This window comes from Anastrepha ludens, chromosome 2 (assembly GCF_028408465.1).
Source record: "Anastrepha ludens isolate Willacy chromosome 2, idAnaLude1.1, whole genome shotgun sequence".
Classification (NCBI taxonomy): domain Eukaryota; kingdom Metazoa; phylum Arthropoda; class Insecta; order Diptera; family Tephritidae; genus Anastrepha; species Anastrepha ludens.
The window spans coordinates 174,223,226-174,242,515 of NC_071498.1; the positions used below are offsets into that span (position 1 = coordinate 174,223,226).

Here is a 19,290-nt window from a genome sequence, read left to right on the forward strand (position 1 = left end):
AGCACAGGGCGCATATAAATAAGAAAGAGCGTATCATCAAACAAAAAATTACGCCGTTAAACACTTGAATGAAAATAAAAAACATTGGTTTTGAATTTGTGATTTTTTAATAGTTGATTTAATATAATTTTTTATAGTTTTTTGCATTCCATATTAAATTTTTTCTTTTATACTTATGAAATACAATAATAAAATAATATTTTACACTTAATTAGTTAGCTGCACTTAAAAGTAATCGAAGAATTTAACTATGATTTTTAGGACTTAAGGGAAACTTAATTATGTTTTAATTAATATATTTAGATAATTTAGTTATATTTTAAGCGAAGTTGAGTGAGGGAGAACAAAAAAAAAAAACAACAATTATCAGTATGATTTCATACAGATTCTGTAAAGTTCCTAGTGAGTTGGTATTTTACAAAATTCGAATATTTGAAAATTATAAAAATATGAAATTGAGAGGGTATAGCGTGAAATACATGAAACCTTTAAAAATTTGGCACATCAACTGCTAAGCCGAACGCCGTTACAGCAACGGCGACTGTGGTTTTTGTTTTAGATTTAAATATTTTTTTTTTTTTTCATTTTTGGGTTTCATTAATACTTGAAATATATTTATGCAAATGTTTTTCTTTTCATATTTTCATATATAAATCGCGCTTTTAGTTTAGTTTTTGTCACTCTAAATTAACGTTCACTAATTTAATACTTATTCAAACTATTTGTGTGTGTATGCGTTTTTCTACTTGTCGCAGCTAATCCGTTTTAGCCATTTTTTCTATATAATCATAAAAATTTAACTTTATATCACATAATTCTCGTCGTTTCCGCACAACGCTTTTGCCACCTTAACTATTTTCTATCAACACTTTAACTAATACAAACACACTCACGCACACACGCACACGCTCACGCCTGCAACAGTCTACCTTTTCTAGCAATAAATTAAGGAACTCTCACATCCATGCACACGGCGAAATTACACTATTTACATAACGGTTTTTTTTGTGTTTTTGTTTTTTGTGCTTTGAAATCGCTGTCGTTTTTCAGTAAAGCGCAAAGTCTCTTCAATGACTGCCGTCCAGCTCATGCTCCTCATCACTCGGGCAATCATCCATTTCCATGTCGATCAGCTCATCATCGTCATCTTCGTCGCAACTAGCCGCATTGCGGCTACGATCCAAATGCGAGCCGTCGCCCTTGTCGTCCTCTTGCTGCATGCGCTTGTGCTTCGTGCGACGGTTTTGAAACCAAACTTTCACTTGCGTCTCGGAAAGGTTGAGCGATTGGGCGAGCGCTTTCCGTTCCGCGCCCACCACGTACTGATTGCTTTCGAAGGCATGCTCGAGCTTGAGCAGCTGGGAGGGCGAGAAGGCGGTGCGTATGCGCTTCGGCTTGCGGAAAGGCTGCAGCAGGAAATCTAAAAGTAAAACAAGCATCAAAGATAGTGGAAAATTAGTATTTTTATTGACTAGTTGGAGGTGAGCGCTTTAAAGCTGAAGAGTTCTTGAAATTCTAAATAAAACAAAAACTAAATTTGCTTGTACTTACTTCCTGGAAAGCGGTGCGGAAAGATGCGTCCGTGGCGGCTCAAGAGCCACGGATAGAGTGGGTAGCTATCGCGCGGCATGCCCGGTCCAGCCATGAACGGCGCTGCATGTGGCGGCAAGCCACCACCCAACACATGGCCCGCTTGCAAGGCGGCCGCCATTTGAAACTGTGCGGCGGCGATTAGGTGCGGATTGTGCTGCGGCGGTAGCTCTGGCGGTGGCGCATTAATGTATGGCGGCAACGCTTTAATGTCGGGCATGCCCTGCTGTGGTGGCGGCGGCACACCGGCGGGTCCCACGACGGGAAACGGACGCACCAGACCTGGCGCGTGTGGCAAGCCGGGCATTAGCATGGAGCCAGGGCCGGCGCCGAGCACGTTTGTGGGTTTGGGATATTGCGGCGTTGTGGGCTGTGATGGCGCTTGTTGTGTGGGGGTGGGTAGTGCGGCTGGACTGCCAGGTAGCAGCGCGGGTGGGGACGAAGGTTGCGAGGCTAGTGGCGAGACGGACTTAGGTGGTGTTTGTGGTGGTTGCGGATGTTGCTGGGGCGTAGACGGATTGGGTTGTTGACGTTGCGCGGGATGCTGTGCTTGCTCTTCGGCCAGTGACAGCGGCGAGCGTTCGCGCTTCAGATGCAACATATGTGTGATAGCGGCGGGTGTCACTTCGGGCGAGGAGAGACGTGTTTGTGCGGGAGGCGGTGGACTGTACGGGCCGGCGGAATGTATGCTCAAATTGGCAGCAGCCGCTGCAGCAGCGGAACTGTGCAGCCGTTGGATGAGTTCTTGTATATCCTGACGCATGGGTGCGCCGCCATTGGGCGCTAACTGTTGTTGTTGTTGCTGCTGCTGCTGATGGTGGTGCTGGAGCAGCAGATGTTGTTGGAGCGCATGTTGCTGCGCTGGTGACAGATGTGGCGGCAAGTGTCCGTGTGTCATATGCGGATGGGTGTGCAGCTGTAGTGGCATGTTGAGATGCGCCGCGCCAGGTAAATGGGTAGCGGCGCCCGTTGTGAGCGGTACAGCGGGTGGGGTTTGTGGTGGCGAACTGGGACCATTATTGGTGGCGCTTGTTGTGTTTGTGCTGGCCAACTGTTCGCCTGTCAGTTGTTGAATGCCGACGGCACTTTGCGGTGGCGAGGCGGTTGCATCATTGCCCACAATCGATTCGATGCTGAAGCCGATCTTCTGCTTTGGCGTTGGCATTAGAACGGCTGAGGTGGGCAGCGGCGGAATCATTTTAGTCATAAATAAATTTGTTTGCGTGGCTGCTGGCGAGGCTGGAGGAGGGTGCTGCTGCTGTGTTGAAGCCGCGTTTGGCTCGGCAATTTTTGCGGTTGCAGGCAGCAAATTTTCAAGTAAATTATTTGCACTCAAAGATGTTGGTTGGGGTTAAAAGTTTGCTAATTAGTTTTTTGTAAAATACTTCTTTGAAGCTCTCTCACTGGCTCATCACAAATTGGCAAGCACTGCACTGCACTTCACTTTGTTCACTGCTTTTGTGGCTGAAATTAGTTTTCTTAAAGTTGCGAGCATGTTTTTATGTTTAAAATTTTATTTTTGTTACAACTTTTTCGTACGCACGCAAATCTCGGCTTACTCGCGTAACCGTTCGAGTCGGGAAAAATGTCTCTGTTCAAACTTGTTTTTATTTTTTGTTTTACTTTTTTCTACGACGTGTGTCGACGCGCACTCTACGTGTTTACTCAACAACATTCGCTGTCAGAATAATCCAAAACTGTGCACCGCTGCCGCACCAAGTATACAAAACCAGCGCTCGAAACCATCGTTTCGACGGGAACGCGCTCTCGCTCAATACGCCACTCATTGCTCATTCAACTCATACATAAAGAAACACAAATTACCGCGCACACATTCAAACATAAACTCAGCGGCTACACTTACACACACATCCGCCACCAAACCTGTGCAACCGGTTCAGTTCAATAAATAGCCAACGTCCCCCATTCCCTACATGCATAAGTAAATATGTACCCATGTATATACGCTGCTATATGCAATTGGTTTGTTGCTTGATGTTCGAGCGCAGCGAATAGCTTCAAAGTGGGTTGTACCCAAACCGGCAGCCTGCGTTGAGCCGTGCAACAATTCCCATATCCATATTTGCGCTACAGCGTACATAAGCACGGCACTCTGTGTTACTCTTGTGTGCCTACTGTGGATTTTATCTGGCAGATACTTTGTAGCTGGCACGAAAGAGAGAGAAGACAACACAGCAACTATTGCTATTCGTAGTGGCCACTACTCGCTCAGTCAATATTTACTTTTTCGCATTTATTGCTGCGCTACCGTGAAATCGTTATTTGCCTTTGCCTTCACTCACTCGCTTCAAGTGCGCTTCAGCTGGTTTGGACTAGCTAGGCTGGTGGTTGTTGGTAGGCGTTACCGAATTTAATACGCCGTATTTTACGCTCTAAATCGTCGCTTTCTGCATATGGCTTCCGTAGTTGTTGTTCCTATTGTTGTGGCCATTACTATTGTAAGTGGTGCGGCTAGTAACGGCAAGCGTATGCCAAAAAGTTTCCATTGCAAAATGTACATATTACGCGCTGTAGTTGTTGTACTCGTAGTGTTATTTATTGTTGCTCACGAATATAACAATCATTTACGTTGTTGTTGTCGCTGTTGTTGCAATTGCCACCACAGTTTTCTCTGTGTATAATTCAGCTTAATCTGTCATTCATGGTATTCGTGTATTTGTTGCTATTACTTTCAGCCAGCTCTCTGCGAGTACGTTAACCGCAAATTATTTATGTGTAGTCATTGTTTTTGCTTCATTTCTCAGCTGCAGCAATAATTTTCTCATTTGTCGCCAAATAAGCAAATTTAATGAGTTTAATACTGCCGCTCAGCTCCGGCTGCCGTAAGCAGTGTCTACTCACGCCCACTCTCTCTCTCCATGTGCACTTACTTATAAGAATGCTTTTCACAAATGTTAGCTCTTGCTGGTATATGTGCACATGTATGTATGAACATATAATCGTTTATGTGCATACATATATAACAATTTTGTTGGTTGGAAGATACCACAAGTATATCCTGATGTTATATACTTATGAAAAATTTCAATTGTAAGTGGAGTGATCCTTGTGCCAATTATTTTACTGCCAGCTCTTTGCGTCATTTCTATCTAATACCTCCATCTCAGCCAATATGAGTCTGTTTTTTAATGTGTGCTTCGCATACTAGCATTTTCTGTTAAAACGTATTCATTGGGTTTAATTGGAATTGATTTAAAAAGCACACAGCTATGCTCCAATGATTACTTAATACCTCCTATGGGGCGATGTTTCTGCGCTTTCAAGGTGGAAATATCGCGACGGTGGTTTGTTATTTTAATGTGAAATGTTGAGGACTGGCAAGCGGGTAGTGCTTTGTTTCACAAGGGTGTGTGCGTGTGTATGTATGTATGTATGTATTTGCGCTTATGCTTTTCATACCTCTTTGCACAACTTGAAAATATATTTGCTGTTCGTGCCATTTTCACTGTTAAGTATTCTCACTTTCTTGCGCAGCTTCTGCTAAGTATCATTTATCCCCAGAAGTTCTGGATTATTATTAAAAAAAAAACTTATTGTGAATACAGTATTAAAAAAATATTTTTGTTGCAAGCAGTGAGTTCCAGTTTGTATGAAGTAGGTCCACATATACCTACACCCCCCACCCCAGCAAAAACAAAATTGTTATAAATATTAATAACAAAAAAACAAAATAAGAACGAGGGAATAAAACCGCCACATGTACTTTTTATTTATATTAACCCCCTTGTCTATAACCAACATTTCGACATTGTCGACTGACGTCATAAGGTACCTGGGTTGTGATGTGACCACGCCTTTGGCGTCTATTTCATCTAGTATTCGCTGAGTAATTGAGAAGTGTAGACGATTTCAGTGTGATTCAAAACAAAAAACCTAATTGAGAAGAATATGGGAGAATTATCAGAAGAATTCGTAAGGTAAACTTATATAAAATTAGTATTTCGGTATAAATTTACGACCTTGATGAAACTAAAAAAAATGATCTGTTACGTATTTCATTATTGACTGCTGTTGAGAGGTCAGCGTATTTGGCCGCGTTACTGGGAGATGAGTCAGGCCTTGAGAGTTCCATGTCAGAAAGTGAGGATGTAGAGTGGTATCCGTTAGCGAGAGAATAGTCACAACGTCAGACTGAAATTTCTGATAGTGAAGAGATACCAGGTGACCGTGATAGCGAAGTTGTGCAAGAGGAAGATGACGACGGGCCTACTGAAGTGGACACATCACATGAATCGCAGCCTGATTTTCTTGTGGCCAAGGACGGTACAAGATGGAATAAAACACCAACTTCCATTCAACGTCAAACTGCAGCTCGAAATATAATTCGCCCGAGATGTGCTCCTCATCGAAGCACGGAGATATTGTCAAACTTGGCCACTTTAAAATTGATTGTCACGTATAAAATGGTTGATATCATTATACGACACACCAACAGGAAAGCAAACATGGAGTACCAGAAGTATAATGAAGCAAATCCTGAAAAAAAACAGTACTTGTGGAAAGATTTGACGCATGCAGAGAAATGCAATTGAAGGTGACATTGGACAACCTCTGGCACCTCCGATTGTTGCATCTATCAGTCAACACCAACCACAAGCACTCAATTATTACGGACGAAAAATTGTTGTAGAGCCGTGCTACATATGTTATAAAGGTGAATTTAGAATGAGGAGGAAAACACGAAAATCATGCTCAAAATGTAATAAGTTTGTTTGTGACGAGCATTCAAAATCTATTTGTAAATGTCTTGAATGTTTTAATGTTCAATAAATATTTTTCATACATTTTTTTTATCAATACTAATGATTTGTATGTAGTAATTCTAGATATCCTTTCTACAATTTTAAACTTTCAATATTGATTTTATTACAATTACAGCACGAACAATACACTGGAATCAAGTGGGCACCCGGGTACCCTGGTTATTGCGCAAACGCGTTAATAAGTTTGACCCCCAGGAATCAAATGCTATTTTCATAAAAAAAAACGTTAAAATCATAGATCGATGTAGAATTGACCAAATAACGAGGATCCGGGCGGAACAAATTTTTTATCAAGCAGTGTTTGAATTGTACTATCTCTAAGATGGAACAGGGTACCCGAGTACCCGGTTATTGACATAAGGGTTAAAGTTTCTAGGGTGCAGAAAGTATATACTTTCTCTGTATTTTGTTTTTTGTGCAACTAAATAAGGAATTGATTGTTCATCCCTATTACGTAGCATCCGCTTTCATATTCCTACTGAAACTCTACGCAACACTTACCCACTTCGTCTTAAATTTCTAAAGACGAATTATGCGCGTAATGCTCCTATTGACCGCGCACTAAAAGCATTCAATTAGACCTCGAGCTCTATTTCGCTTGACATTTCAGTGTGAAAATATGAATTTTATGAATTTCTAAACTAAGTATTTAAGTTTTCGTAAGCTCAATTCAATATTTGTGATAATGAACCATCCCATTGGACAAAATTTCTCAGAGAATTTATGGCAAAAGGCACATTATTTTGTTTCACTATTCGCCATATTTCCAAGTTTCGATAGCCGCAAGGGCCCTTGTTATGAATCGTTTGCAGTCATTTAAGCAGCAGTAGACGCCACACTAAACAAAATTTCTAAAACAGCGATATGTAGAAAGCTCGTTTGATAACATGAAGCCAATAAAAAACATGAAGATAAAACTAATGAAATGGAAACTATCTACTTTCCAGATACCTGAGGTTCCGAATATATGAAACCGTGATAAGACCTACACTCACATACGAAGTCTGGGTACTGAAATCTAATGAAATCGATCGATTAATTTGTTGCGAAAGTAAGATTCTCAGAAAGATATATGACGCTGTACGAGTTGAAGACGATACCTATTGCCTTGGCTATTTTTAACGTGTTAGACACACTTATCAGAGGTGCAAATGCTATCAGAAGCGTTGAAGCGCAAAGAATTCATTGGTACGGTCACATTCTGCGAATAAGTAATGGTAGAACTGCGAAAAAGCTCTTCGAAACAAATCCACAAGGCGATAGAAGATGTGGTCGGCCGAGAAAAAGATGGAGAGATGACATAAAAGAAGACATATAAACTATTGGCATATCCGGTGTTAAGAGAAAAGCTGAGTGGCGTGGAGGCGAATTGTAACAGAAGCAATGGTTCATCTTCCGAACTGTGATGCTATGATGCCGATGATATTTCTTGGATTAAATTAAACCATTTTTCGTTAGAATATCACACTTAGAAATTTCCATTGGTATATAAAATACATTTACATTGCCCATAAAATATACTGCAACTAATTCTGCTTTACATGATTTTTTTTACTATACGAGTAAAAAAGGAAAGAAAAAAAACTTTATTTACAAAAATTGTTTTATTTTAGCACGATCTTCAATATTTATATGCATTTTTCTTGAATCTCATAGAGCAAATGGAGTGAGATTTTTCGGCGCACGATATAAAATCTTAAGTGAACTCTAAAAAGAATTTTGTAATGTTGCTTTCCACTAATTATCTTTTTACATAAATTTTTTGGGAAGGTATCTATCGTGTGAAAAGAGAATTAGGTGTATAAACATTCAGATATTAGGTGCGCAACTAAGTTCTCGCTGTTTTTTCGATGAAAATATAACTTTATTCTGAAAAAATGGTTACAAATGGATCATTGAAAGTATTGCCCATCACTGGCTACTACTTTTTCCCATCTTTCTGGCAGATCTCGTAGTACCGTCGCGGTAAAATTGTTCATCCTTTGAGGCTATCCACGGTTCAAGCCCCTTTTTGATGTCTTCATATGAATGGAACTGCTGGTCAGCTAGACCATATGCCATCGATCAGAGCAGGTGATAATCGGACGTCACAATATTTGCAGATCTGGAGAATATGGCGGGTGGGTTAGGATTTCCCATTTCAGTGTTTCCAGGTAAATTTTAACGGGTGTGGCAACGTGAGGCCGAGCGTTGTCATGCTATAGAATAACTTTTTCATGTCTGTCCGCGTATTGCGGCCGCTTCTCGCTCAGTGCTCGGCTCAATCGCATCAATTGAAGTCGATACCGATCCCCAGTGATGGTTGGTTTTCGCTTGGTTTTAACAATAAATATAACAATAATATAAAATAAATAAATCCAACTTGGTCCCACCAAATACATAGCATAACCTTCGCAGCGTGAATATTCGGCCGAGGAGACGACGTAGAAGCATGACCGGACAGTCCACATGACTTTCTTTTCTTTGGATTGCTGTAATGAATCAATTTTTCATCACCCGTCACGATGCGATGCAGAAAACCCTTCCTCTTTTGCCGCTGGAGCAGTTGTTCACAGGCGAAACGTCGAAAAAACGACGTTCAACTTCCCTTGGTTTTAACTCATAAGGAACTCAAGTCCTTTGTTTCTAAATCATTCCCAAAGCATGCAATCGCTTGAAAATAGATTGGTGGGGAACTCCTAATACTGAAGCAAGCTCTTCTTGCATTTGACACGGATCCTCATTGAGCAATGCCTCCAATTCAGCGTCTTCGAAGGTTTTTGGCCTCCCTTCTCGCGGACGGTCGTCAACATTAAAATCACCGTCTTTGAAGCGACGGAACCAATTTCGGCACGTTGTTTCACTTAAAGCAGCATCTCCATAAACTTTTTGAAGCTCTCGATACGCTTCAGCTGCCGTTTTTTCGAATGAAAGAGGAAAATCAACACTTCCCGCAAATGACGATTATTCGGCACAAAATCAGACATTTTCACAAAACCAAAAGTGTATAGTATGATCCCAAAACAAAATCACTAGTGTATCGGAACAGTTTGGTTATCATATGTCTAAGCTTGGTTTATGAGGTTTAGGTTATGTTAGAATCGACTAGCACACACTGCTGGGAGCATCTATGATGTAAGCCCTTCGATCTTATAAAGACTGGCAACGAAACCATTGATCTTTTACAGGAACAGTTCCCGGACCTTGTTATCTCTCGAGGAGGTGATCACAATTGGCCACCGAAATCTTGCGATTTAACACCTTGTGACTTTTTGCTTTGGGGCCACGTGGAATAGAAGATCTACGCCAACAGGCCAGGGTCGATTCAAGACCTCAAAGATGGAATTCGTGAGGCTATCGAAGACATAGGGCAGCCACTTTGCAATTCGGTTATGGAAAATTTCATGAAAAGGATATTGTCCTGTAAGCGTGGTCGTGGTGGTCATTTGTCTGATGTTATTTTCCACTATTACCGGCATACTTTCCTCTTTATAATGAAAGAAACATCATTTATATTAAAAAATAGCATTTTTCTTTGAATATTAGAATAACACCTCGAATTTGAAAACCCTTTACTATCGCTTAGGAGGCAAGTTAGTTTTAAAAGCCAAGCAGATTACTACAACAACAACATCCAGTGACATTAACAGAGCCAAACCAAATACTCAGTTTGGTATTTAGTACAACAACACTAATTGAGCGTAATGTATAATAATTGCTTTAGAATTTTGATTATTTACATTTAGAAATACAGACAAATGTTAACACGCGCATCGCTAATTAATGCCATATCAAAATAAAATAAAAAAGCTATAATATATTTTTCTAATGTGCGTACCCTCTGCTGTGTGACCACTTCCACAATAGCATAAACATAACTATTTTGTGCAGATGCACCTCACAGTAGAGCTACTAATTCCAAACTAGTGCTCTTCTAGTGCATGGATGACTAGTTAATTTCGGCAATATGGAAATTATGAATAACCTAAGAATTTGAAGAAGTCTTCCAAGTAATATTAAATGCACGTTGCCTGCCTTGTCGATAATGGCGACCCGCGATTGTTGTAAAATCTTACAAAACGGGAAAAACTTTACAAGAGTATTTGCATGTACAACAGGCGGCTTCTATGACCAAAACAACTTTTTTTTAGGTAAGTCAAAGCCACGGCATTTGTATTTACTTATCAGTCTATATATGATATATATAACGGGTGATTTTTTAGCTATTATCTTTTTAAACAGTTGGTTTAAACAGCTGACGCACGTTTCGTGTTTTGCTTCACTGTCAAACATCTTCAGTTTGGTATATAATTTAACCTTGAATCGTCTTACAAACGAACAACGATTGCAAATCATTGAATTTTATTATAAAAATGCGTGTTCTGTCAAGCAAGTTTAAGATCCACTTTTTATCGAAAAATCGTGTTCAGCGACGAAGCTCATTTTTGGGTCAATGGGTACGTAAATAAGCAGAATTGTCAAATTTGGAGTGAAGATCAGCCAAAAGAATTGCAAGAGCTACCAATGTATCCAGAAAAGCAGAAAAGGTCACAGTTTGGTGCGGTTTATGGGCTGGAGGTATCATTGGACCGTACTTCTTCAAAGATGCTTCGAATCGTAACGTAACTGTGAATGGTGAGCGCTACCATGAAATGATATCCAACTTTTTGACTTGCATGACATATGGTTTCAGCAAGCTCGGTGCCACATGCCACACAGCACGCGTAACATTGGACTTGTTGAGAGGCGTGTTCGGTGAACATTTTATTTCACGTTCGGGACCTGTCAATTGGCCACCCAGATCGTGCGATATAACGCCTTTAGATTAATTTTTGTGGCTATATTAAAGCTCATGTCTATTCAGACAAGCCTGCTTCAATTGACGCATTGGAAGACAACATTAAAACATTTATATGTGAGATACCGGCCGAAACATTGGAAAGAGTATGCCAAAATTGGACTTAGCGGATGGACCATTGTGGACCAAGTGCAGTCGCGGTCAATATTTGCATGAAATAATCTTCAAACATTAAACTATATGGACTGTACTATCGAATTAAAAAAAATTGCATGCATTTTTCTGAATTTTACGTGTGTTTTTATGAAAAAATTTCCTATAGCTCTTAAAAAATCACCCTTTATTGCCATTTTGGTCCCATTCGAACTGGTACAAGACTAGCCCAAAAAATACTAGTTCTCATTTACTTAACGCGTTTCACTAATTTGGCATTTTGCCCCTGTCGTATATGAGCATAAAAAGTATACAAGCACACATAACACTAACATTCAGATTCTGGGTGGCCCACAGCCTTATCATAGAAACTTTCCACTTTATTTAATACATAATTAGAATAGAAAAATACAATCAGTTCGCTGGCTAGTCAAGCAGATTTAATAAATATTATCAAATTACCTCAATTTAGAATTAAATAACCAAATTAAACATGAACAGCAAAATATGAATTTGAACAAAAAAAAAAAATGAGTAAATGAATAAGGAAAAAAACTATAAAACTCATGCAAATTTGTGATTAATTTAAATAACGGCACTATTTAATTATAAAAAACACTAACATTTATATGGAATGAAGGAAGCCAGAGTGCGTACACGTTTTGCACATAAAAAGAAAGGTTTCGAATATAAAAATGTTTGCAAAAAAAAACAAATTATAAATAGTTTTTATTTCAATGAAATATAATGAATGATTTTGTTTATTTAGTTATTAATACTACTGACCACCACTTACATATGCACACACACACACATGGGCATTATTGCGTTGATTAGACTCCAAGAAATTTTTTGCGTACTAAGGGAAGAACAAATTAGTAGAGAGGAGATGTGGTCTATTAAATAAAATTTTGTATATGTATTCGATTATTTTTGTTATTTCTGTTTTTTTTTGTTTTTTGTTTTTTCAATAACATGCCTGCGAGCCTAATAACTAATAATAAAATTTAATTACCAGACCTCCATTGCATCAGCGGGAAACGTGATCAGACCAGGCTGAGGGAATGGGATGGTGTGACAGTGATAATAATATTTTGTTGTGTATTTCCACAAGACTGTGTAGTAAAAATATAATATTTTGTACTATGTTTCTTTAATTAAAGATGCGTACATGCGACCAAGCAATGCTCATTAATTTATTACGCTGATAACCTCCAAGTAAGGCGTGTGAAGACAAAGTGCCGCAAGCCCCCAAAATTAAGTGTCGTGGGTCAATACGTGGCGAACTTAAAAGTACGACTGTGATACATACATACATGCATGCATGTGTGTGTGTGTGTGTAATTTGTTTGTTTGTTCGATGAATTGTGATTTATGATTCGTGAAAGCTTTAGTACGAAATAAATTTTATTAACTTTATTTTTGCCCACCTTAATCAGCTAAATCTCTCTTGCCAACAAGTGCTACTTTGGACTAAGTAGGCAATTGAGTAGTAAAGTCCTCTCTCGACGAACAAAACTAACACTCTACAAGACTCTCATCATGCCCGTCCTAACGTATGGCGCAGAAGCTTGGACGATGACAACATCCGATGAAGCGACGCTTGGAGTGTTCGAGAGAAAGATTCTGCGTAAGATTTTTGGACCTTTGCACGTTGGCAACAGCGAATATCGCAGACGATGGAACGATGAGCTGTATGAGCTTTACGACGACATAGACATAGCGCAGCGAATAAAGATCCAGCGGCTACGTTGGCTGGGTCATGCCGTCCGAATGGATACAAACGCTCCGGCTTTGAAAGTATTCGATGCGGTACCAGCTGGTGGTAGCAGAGGAAGAGGGCGGCCTCCTCTGCGTTGGAAAGATCAGGTGGAGAAGGACTTGGCTTCACTTGGTGTGTCCAACTGGCGCCGGTTAGCACGAGAAAGAAACGACTGGCGCGCTTTGTTAAACTCGGCCAAAATCGCGTAAGCGGTTATAGCGCCAATTAAGAAGAAGAAGAATCAGCTAACTAAGTCTGTAAAAATAAGTTCGAAAAAAAGTGTACAATATTTTAATAAATTTCATATGGCCTCCTCTGCGCCCTTACTCTGCAATACATTCACGTTTAGCACTCAATTGCCTGTGGAAAGCCACTTGTCAGATGCCACTGAACTGATTTTCATGAAATTTATTTGCAAATTATTGGCAACACTCATAAATCTTACAAGTACAATAATAACCACCAACAGCTTTGTTTTTCGTGCTCAGCAATGAAGACTGATTTTTTTTTTGTTTCTAATATAATATACAAAAATAATATTTTCTTATGCTTCTCCGCATTGGCGCCTCAAATGCGTCTGTGTAGTGAGAATTTTAATTTTATGCAGCCATTGTCGTGTGCCAAAAATTATTCATGTGGAGCAGTGACTTTATAAAATTAACATTTAAATTATTGTGTTCGCAAGTTTTTGTAATTTTCGCAAATATTGAAAATTTGCAAGCCATTTTTTTAAAGTGATTTATGTTGCAAGTTCATGTCAAGTAGATGTCCAGAATGTTAAATTTTTCGCTGAACATTAATTTAATTTTGCGTTCATGAAAAAATTGGAGCAAGAAATCTTTTATTTGTAATGCTGATTGAATGGTAATTGGCGTATTTTCTATTTGCTTGAATTTTTAGCAAATCGTAGCAAAGTACGCTAAGAAACGGGCGGCAAAGTAATATCGAATCTAAAGGTTGATTTTGAATTAAATACAATTTTTTTAAGAAATTATCATCATTTCTCTTTATTATAATAATAGTGGTGTGGTTCAATTACGCATGAAACAAAATATCCGCCGCGGCCTCGGTTGCACCCCTCCATCCGAGGCATAATTGAGGTTATATGCCGTTAATGTGCCGAATTATCTCATCCTTTAGCTCTTGAATTGTTGCTGATTTATCGACGTACACCTTTTCTTTCAAATAACTCCAAAGAAAGAAGTCCAACCGCACCAAATAGTCACTCTTTGGGGGTGCATTGGTTTTTCGGCAATCACTCTTGGATTATCATTCGCCCAAATGCGGAAATTCGGTTTATTGGCGAATGCACTGATTTTCTTCGATATGCATTTTGATTTGAACGCCCGTTTTCATAATAAGCCTGAATAATTTTACCGCTTTTCTGCCTTAACTTTGCTATAAAATTAGCGGGTTTGCTTGTCGTTGAAATTTATGCACAGGTTCTCTATCTCCTTTTTCAGGGAATCTCTTTTCCTTCTTTGGCACCTTTTCGTTGCTGCGCGCCTTTTTTGTAGCAAAGTTAAGGCAGAAAAGCGCGGATTTCAACCAAGGGCAAATATTGTATTTGCAAGAACAAAAATGGTGATATACTTACGGAAGAGCAGGAGATAGTAGAAAGGTGAGTCGAGTACTTTCAAGAGCTGGTGAAATTGGTGCTTTTAAAGATATTAACATACTTCAAGCGAACAACAACACGGTTTTAGACCACCCTGACGAACAACCACTTACATTACAAAAATACTAGATGCAGTCAACTATATGAAAAACTTCAAAGCGCCTGGAAAAGGCCCAATTATTCGCATACGCAGATGACATAGCAATTGTCAGCAAAAATATCCACGCCCTAACCAAAACCTTCACTGATATTGAAATTGCCGCTAGTGAAATTGGTCTTAAAATCAACGAAGATAAGACGAAATATATGATGATGTCCAGTCAAAATAAACCAACATCAGGTAAACTGAAAATTGGCGATTTTTCTTTTGAAATCGTTGAATCCTTTACCTATTTAGGCTTCAAACTGAGTAGAGACAATTCAATGAGCCTCACCATCGATGAAAGAATTCTAGCAGCAAACAGATCGTATGCGTCGTTAACGAAACTCTTCAAATCAAAACTAATAAACAGACAATGCAAATTGACTCTGTATAAAACCATCATTAGACCAGTATTATGCTATGCAGCTGAATCGTGGACGCTAATTGAAGCAGATAAAACAAAACTGCAAACCTTCGATCGAAAAGTACTCAGAAGAATTTTCGGAGCAATCAAAGATCACGGCGAGTGGCGGATAAGATGGAACGACGAGCTAGATCAACTGATAAAGGGCGAAAATGGTATACGTTTCATCAAAGCGCAGCGGTTAAGATGGCTGGGTCACATTACAAGAATGAACGGTACGAGGGCGCAGAAGAAAATCGTAGAAGCCAGAGCGTTCAACACTAGAGCAAGAGGAAGGCCGAAAACAAGATGTACCGACGAACTAGAGGACGACATCAAGAAACGTATTATAACGAACTGGAAAAAAGTCGCAAGCATTCGAGACGTATGGAGGTCCCGCGTGCAGCAGGCCAAAGCTCACAAAGAGCTGTAGAGCCAAAAGATGATGATGATGATGATGATGAACTTTAACGCGTTGCTCGATTGTGTATCTTTCCATGGTTCAAATTGAGTTAGACTGAAATTCAAAAATCTCAAATAAAATGCAGAAAAAATTTGACGTTTAGGTGTGGTTTATATTCAACATCGGCCCTTGAAATTTAACACCCCTTTATTAGTCGAGGTCGTGATATAAACAGTGCCTCTGTGCCTTGTTGTTGTTTTTGTCAGCAAATGCAAATCCAGAAAGGAGAGTGATTCTAGTTTCGAAAGCAGGGTATTGTCTGAAGAAGCTTTCGTAAGACATTTTTTTCTTCTCGATGAGCAAAAATCACTTACGCATTTCAATAACAAAAGATTGCTTGTTATTACTGTTGAATGCTTGAGTTAAGTTAAATATATTTTTTAATAATTTTTTTTTTCCTTTTTAAGTTGGGCGTAGCACATTTATAAAAAAATATTAGGTATGGGAATAAGTTTCCACCCTCGTAAAAGAGGTGTCGCTAGTGATAATACAGGGGTGGCCGAATAAGACCTTCATTTCATATTTCATATTAACCAATTAACCAAAATAAATGATTATTGCAAAAGTAATTTGTGCTTAACATTAGTAGGTCTTATTTGGCTCATCTGACGTCAAAAATGTCTACGTTCGTCGCGAAAAAACAGCATTTTTGGGAAGTGATGCTTCATTATTACATTTGAAGGAAAATTGCAGCTGTATACTGATCAATATTTACGATAATCTCGTTCTATCATATACAACTTGTAAAGAGTGCTTTCGACGCTTCCAAAGTGGCAATTTCGACGTCAGTGATAAAGATCGCGAAGGGCACTGAAAAAATTCGAAAATACTCAACTACAACAGTTATTGGATGAAGATGCATGTCGAACCCTTGATGATATGTCTAAAGAGTTGGCTGTTGACAGATCAGCCGTCGGTAAATGTTTGCACGCGATGGGAATGGTCCAGAAAGCAGGTAACTGGGTGCAACATCAATTGAAGGAGAGACGTTTGGGATATCGAGAGACGTTTGGTGACGTGTGAGATGCTTCTTGAACGGCAGGCAGAAAAGAAAAAGTTTTCTGCGTCGCATCGTCACTGACGATCAAAAATGGATCTATTATGACAACCCTAGGCGTCGAAAATGTTGGAGCTTGCCAGGTGAACCAGGTCAATCGACACCGAAAAAACTGTTCATGCTTCAAAGATTATATTGTGCTTCTGGTGGAATCAGAAGGGTGTCATTTTCTGCAGCTAATACGTTTGAGTTGAGCGCTCAAAGAAAAGCCACCGGAATGGGACCGTAGACATGACAAACCGATTTTCCGATTTTGCTGCAGGACAACGCCATGCCACACGTTGCTAAATCGGCCCAGAAATATTTAGAGGGACTGAATTGGGAAATCTCGCCCCACCCACCGTATTCCCCGTACATTACACTATCGGATTACTATCTGCTCCGATCAATGCAGCAGCCCTTATTGGAGAGCGGTTCACTTCTTACGAGAGCATCGCAAAGTGGCTCAACGAATGGATCAAGTCAAAAGAACGCGAATTTTTCATCAGAGAAATCCGTATGTTGCCTGAAAGATGGAGTAAAATTGTAGCTTCAAATGGCAAATACTACACATTATATCAAGTATTATTTACTTGTTTAAATAATACGTAACTTTGGCAAAGAAAGGGCGGAAGCTTATTCCCATACCCAATATTTAATTGGCACTTACAGCCGTTTTGAGTATTTGGCCGAAATTCCTATTTCCTTCGTATTTGTGTTGTTTGGTCGTCCTTTTGTCTTGATGTTGTTCAACAAATGGAGGGACCTACAGTTTTAAGCCTATTTCGCATGGCAGGTATTTTTTGAGAGAAACTTTTTCATGGCAGAAATACACTCGGATGTTTGCCATTGCCTGCCGAGGGGTAACCGCTATTAGAAAAAAACTTTCATTCAAACTCTTATCATTTTGGTGTTTCATGCACGGAGATTCGAACCTAAGCCCTTCCGAATGATAGTCACGCAACAATCTCCGGCGGTCGCCATCAGAAGATTTATATTTTTTGCAAATGGCTTCTTACGTCAATCAGATTTGATATTTGTGAACTAAACAGCTGCAGTCAACAAACAAAGGCAAAAAGTGAAGCCTTTAAATGTCAAGATAAAGATTTTAACCACTCAAAAATTGTTTCATTTAGTAAAGAAGTTGTTTGGAAAAAAAAAAGAATTGTTTGATAAGTTTTGCCACCACTCAAGTGCAGGTGTGAAATGATTATCACCTGACTAGCAATTTGTATGCACAAAATTCTTCGAAGAAACCAATAAAAAACCAAAACAAACAACTTTTCCACGAAGCAATTTTTATGCAATTTACGATATTTGACCAAAAACATTTAGAAAATTTGCTTTGCTGCCTTTATTAGGCGCTATTGTTTGGAAAATTATTGCACAAAGCGCAATAAAATGCGTAAAAACCGCACAATTGCACAAAAGCAAGTAAAACAAACGCCAAGTGGCACATAAACAAATCGCAAGAACAGTTGCCGTAAAATAGCAAAACGAAAATTTTCAAGAAAAAACACAAAGCAGTTTAGAAGCGCACTATTCTTGCGGTCTCTACAATGCAATTGGGGCAGGTTCGTTTGCGAAAAATTCACACGCCTACGCAGCAGAAAATGTGGTCACAGACAAGTGCAAGCGTACCCGGACCCCCGGCAGCCACCCAGCAGAAATCACTCGAGATCACAGCAAGCAGTAAGCAATCGTGAAATTTAGCAATTTTTAACAAAATTAATGAAGAATCGTAGAAAGGCAACAAGGCACGCAGGCATGAGACATATTTTGAAATTTTTTGATACGTTTAAAAGCAAGCAAATGCTCGATCTACAGAGCGCGTTGTGTGCGCACAATTGGTGTTGTTAATTTCGGAATAAAGATGTCCTGAATAGTCAGTTGAGCTGAAATGATGATGGCAATCGGCCAACATGCTGTGGCACCCCCCAGAGACCGAAGAAGTAACGCCGATTTGCTTATTTTCCTTTTTTTGGTTTTTGTTTTGTTTTTTTTTCAACTGGCTTTTGTTTTTGTCGATGTTCAGGAGCATGACAATCAAATCGTAATGTCCCAATAGCGAACAATGGAAAAAAGCAGCTTTGTTTGAGCTAATAAATGCGCCAAATGAAAACCATAAAAAATTCGAGAGGAGTGGAAAATAAGCAGAAATTTGAAGAAATTAAATGTTGAACAAAAAAAAAAAAACAAAAATAGATAGAAATGCCAAATTGAAGTAAAAATAAAAATAATAAAAAAAACCAAGAAAAGGTAGATGGTAACAAGCCGCAGCAAATAGTTGCAGTTGGACGACTTTAATAGAAGAAGCAGAAGCAGCAGCAGCAGTGTTGGAAAAGCAAATCTGTGCACAGCAAAAATGGCTGGAGTAGCTGCAACGGCAGTCGAAAAGATGTCAAAAATAACACACCACCCAGCGCACAGCGCTTGCCGCAACACGCTGCAAATGAACGCGCAGCAGACGGCATGAAGTCAACGCAATTTGTTGTTGCTCGTGTTGCAGGGCCACGCAGCGGTGGAGGCACAGCGTGTTGCAATGTCGAGCACCTACATCAG

The 19,290-nt window shown here is 39.5% G+C and overlaps 1 protein-coding gene across 1 annotated transcript; it reads right to left on the reverse strand.

Moving 5' to 3' along the window:
* Positions 1–211: 211 nt before the first annotated feature.
* LOC128860517 (homeotic protein empty spiracles) lies at positions 212–3,062 on the reverse strand. Its single transcript, XM_054098102.1, has 2 exons — positions 1,552–3,062; positions 212–1,420 (listed from the first exon to the last, which is right to left on the reverse strand). The coding sequence occupies exons 1-2, from the start codon at positions 2,795–2,797 to the stop codon at positions 1,068–1,070; spliced, it is 1,599 nt and encodes a 532-aa protein (XP_053954077.1). The 5' UTR covers positions 2,798–3,062; the 3' UTR covers positions 212–1,067.
* Positions 3,063–19,290: the final 16,228 nt, after the last annotated feature.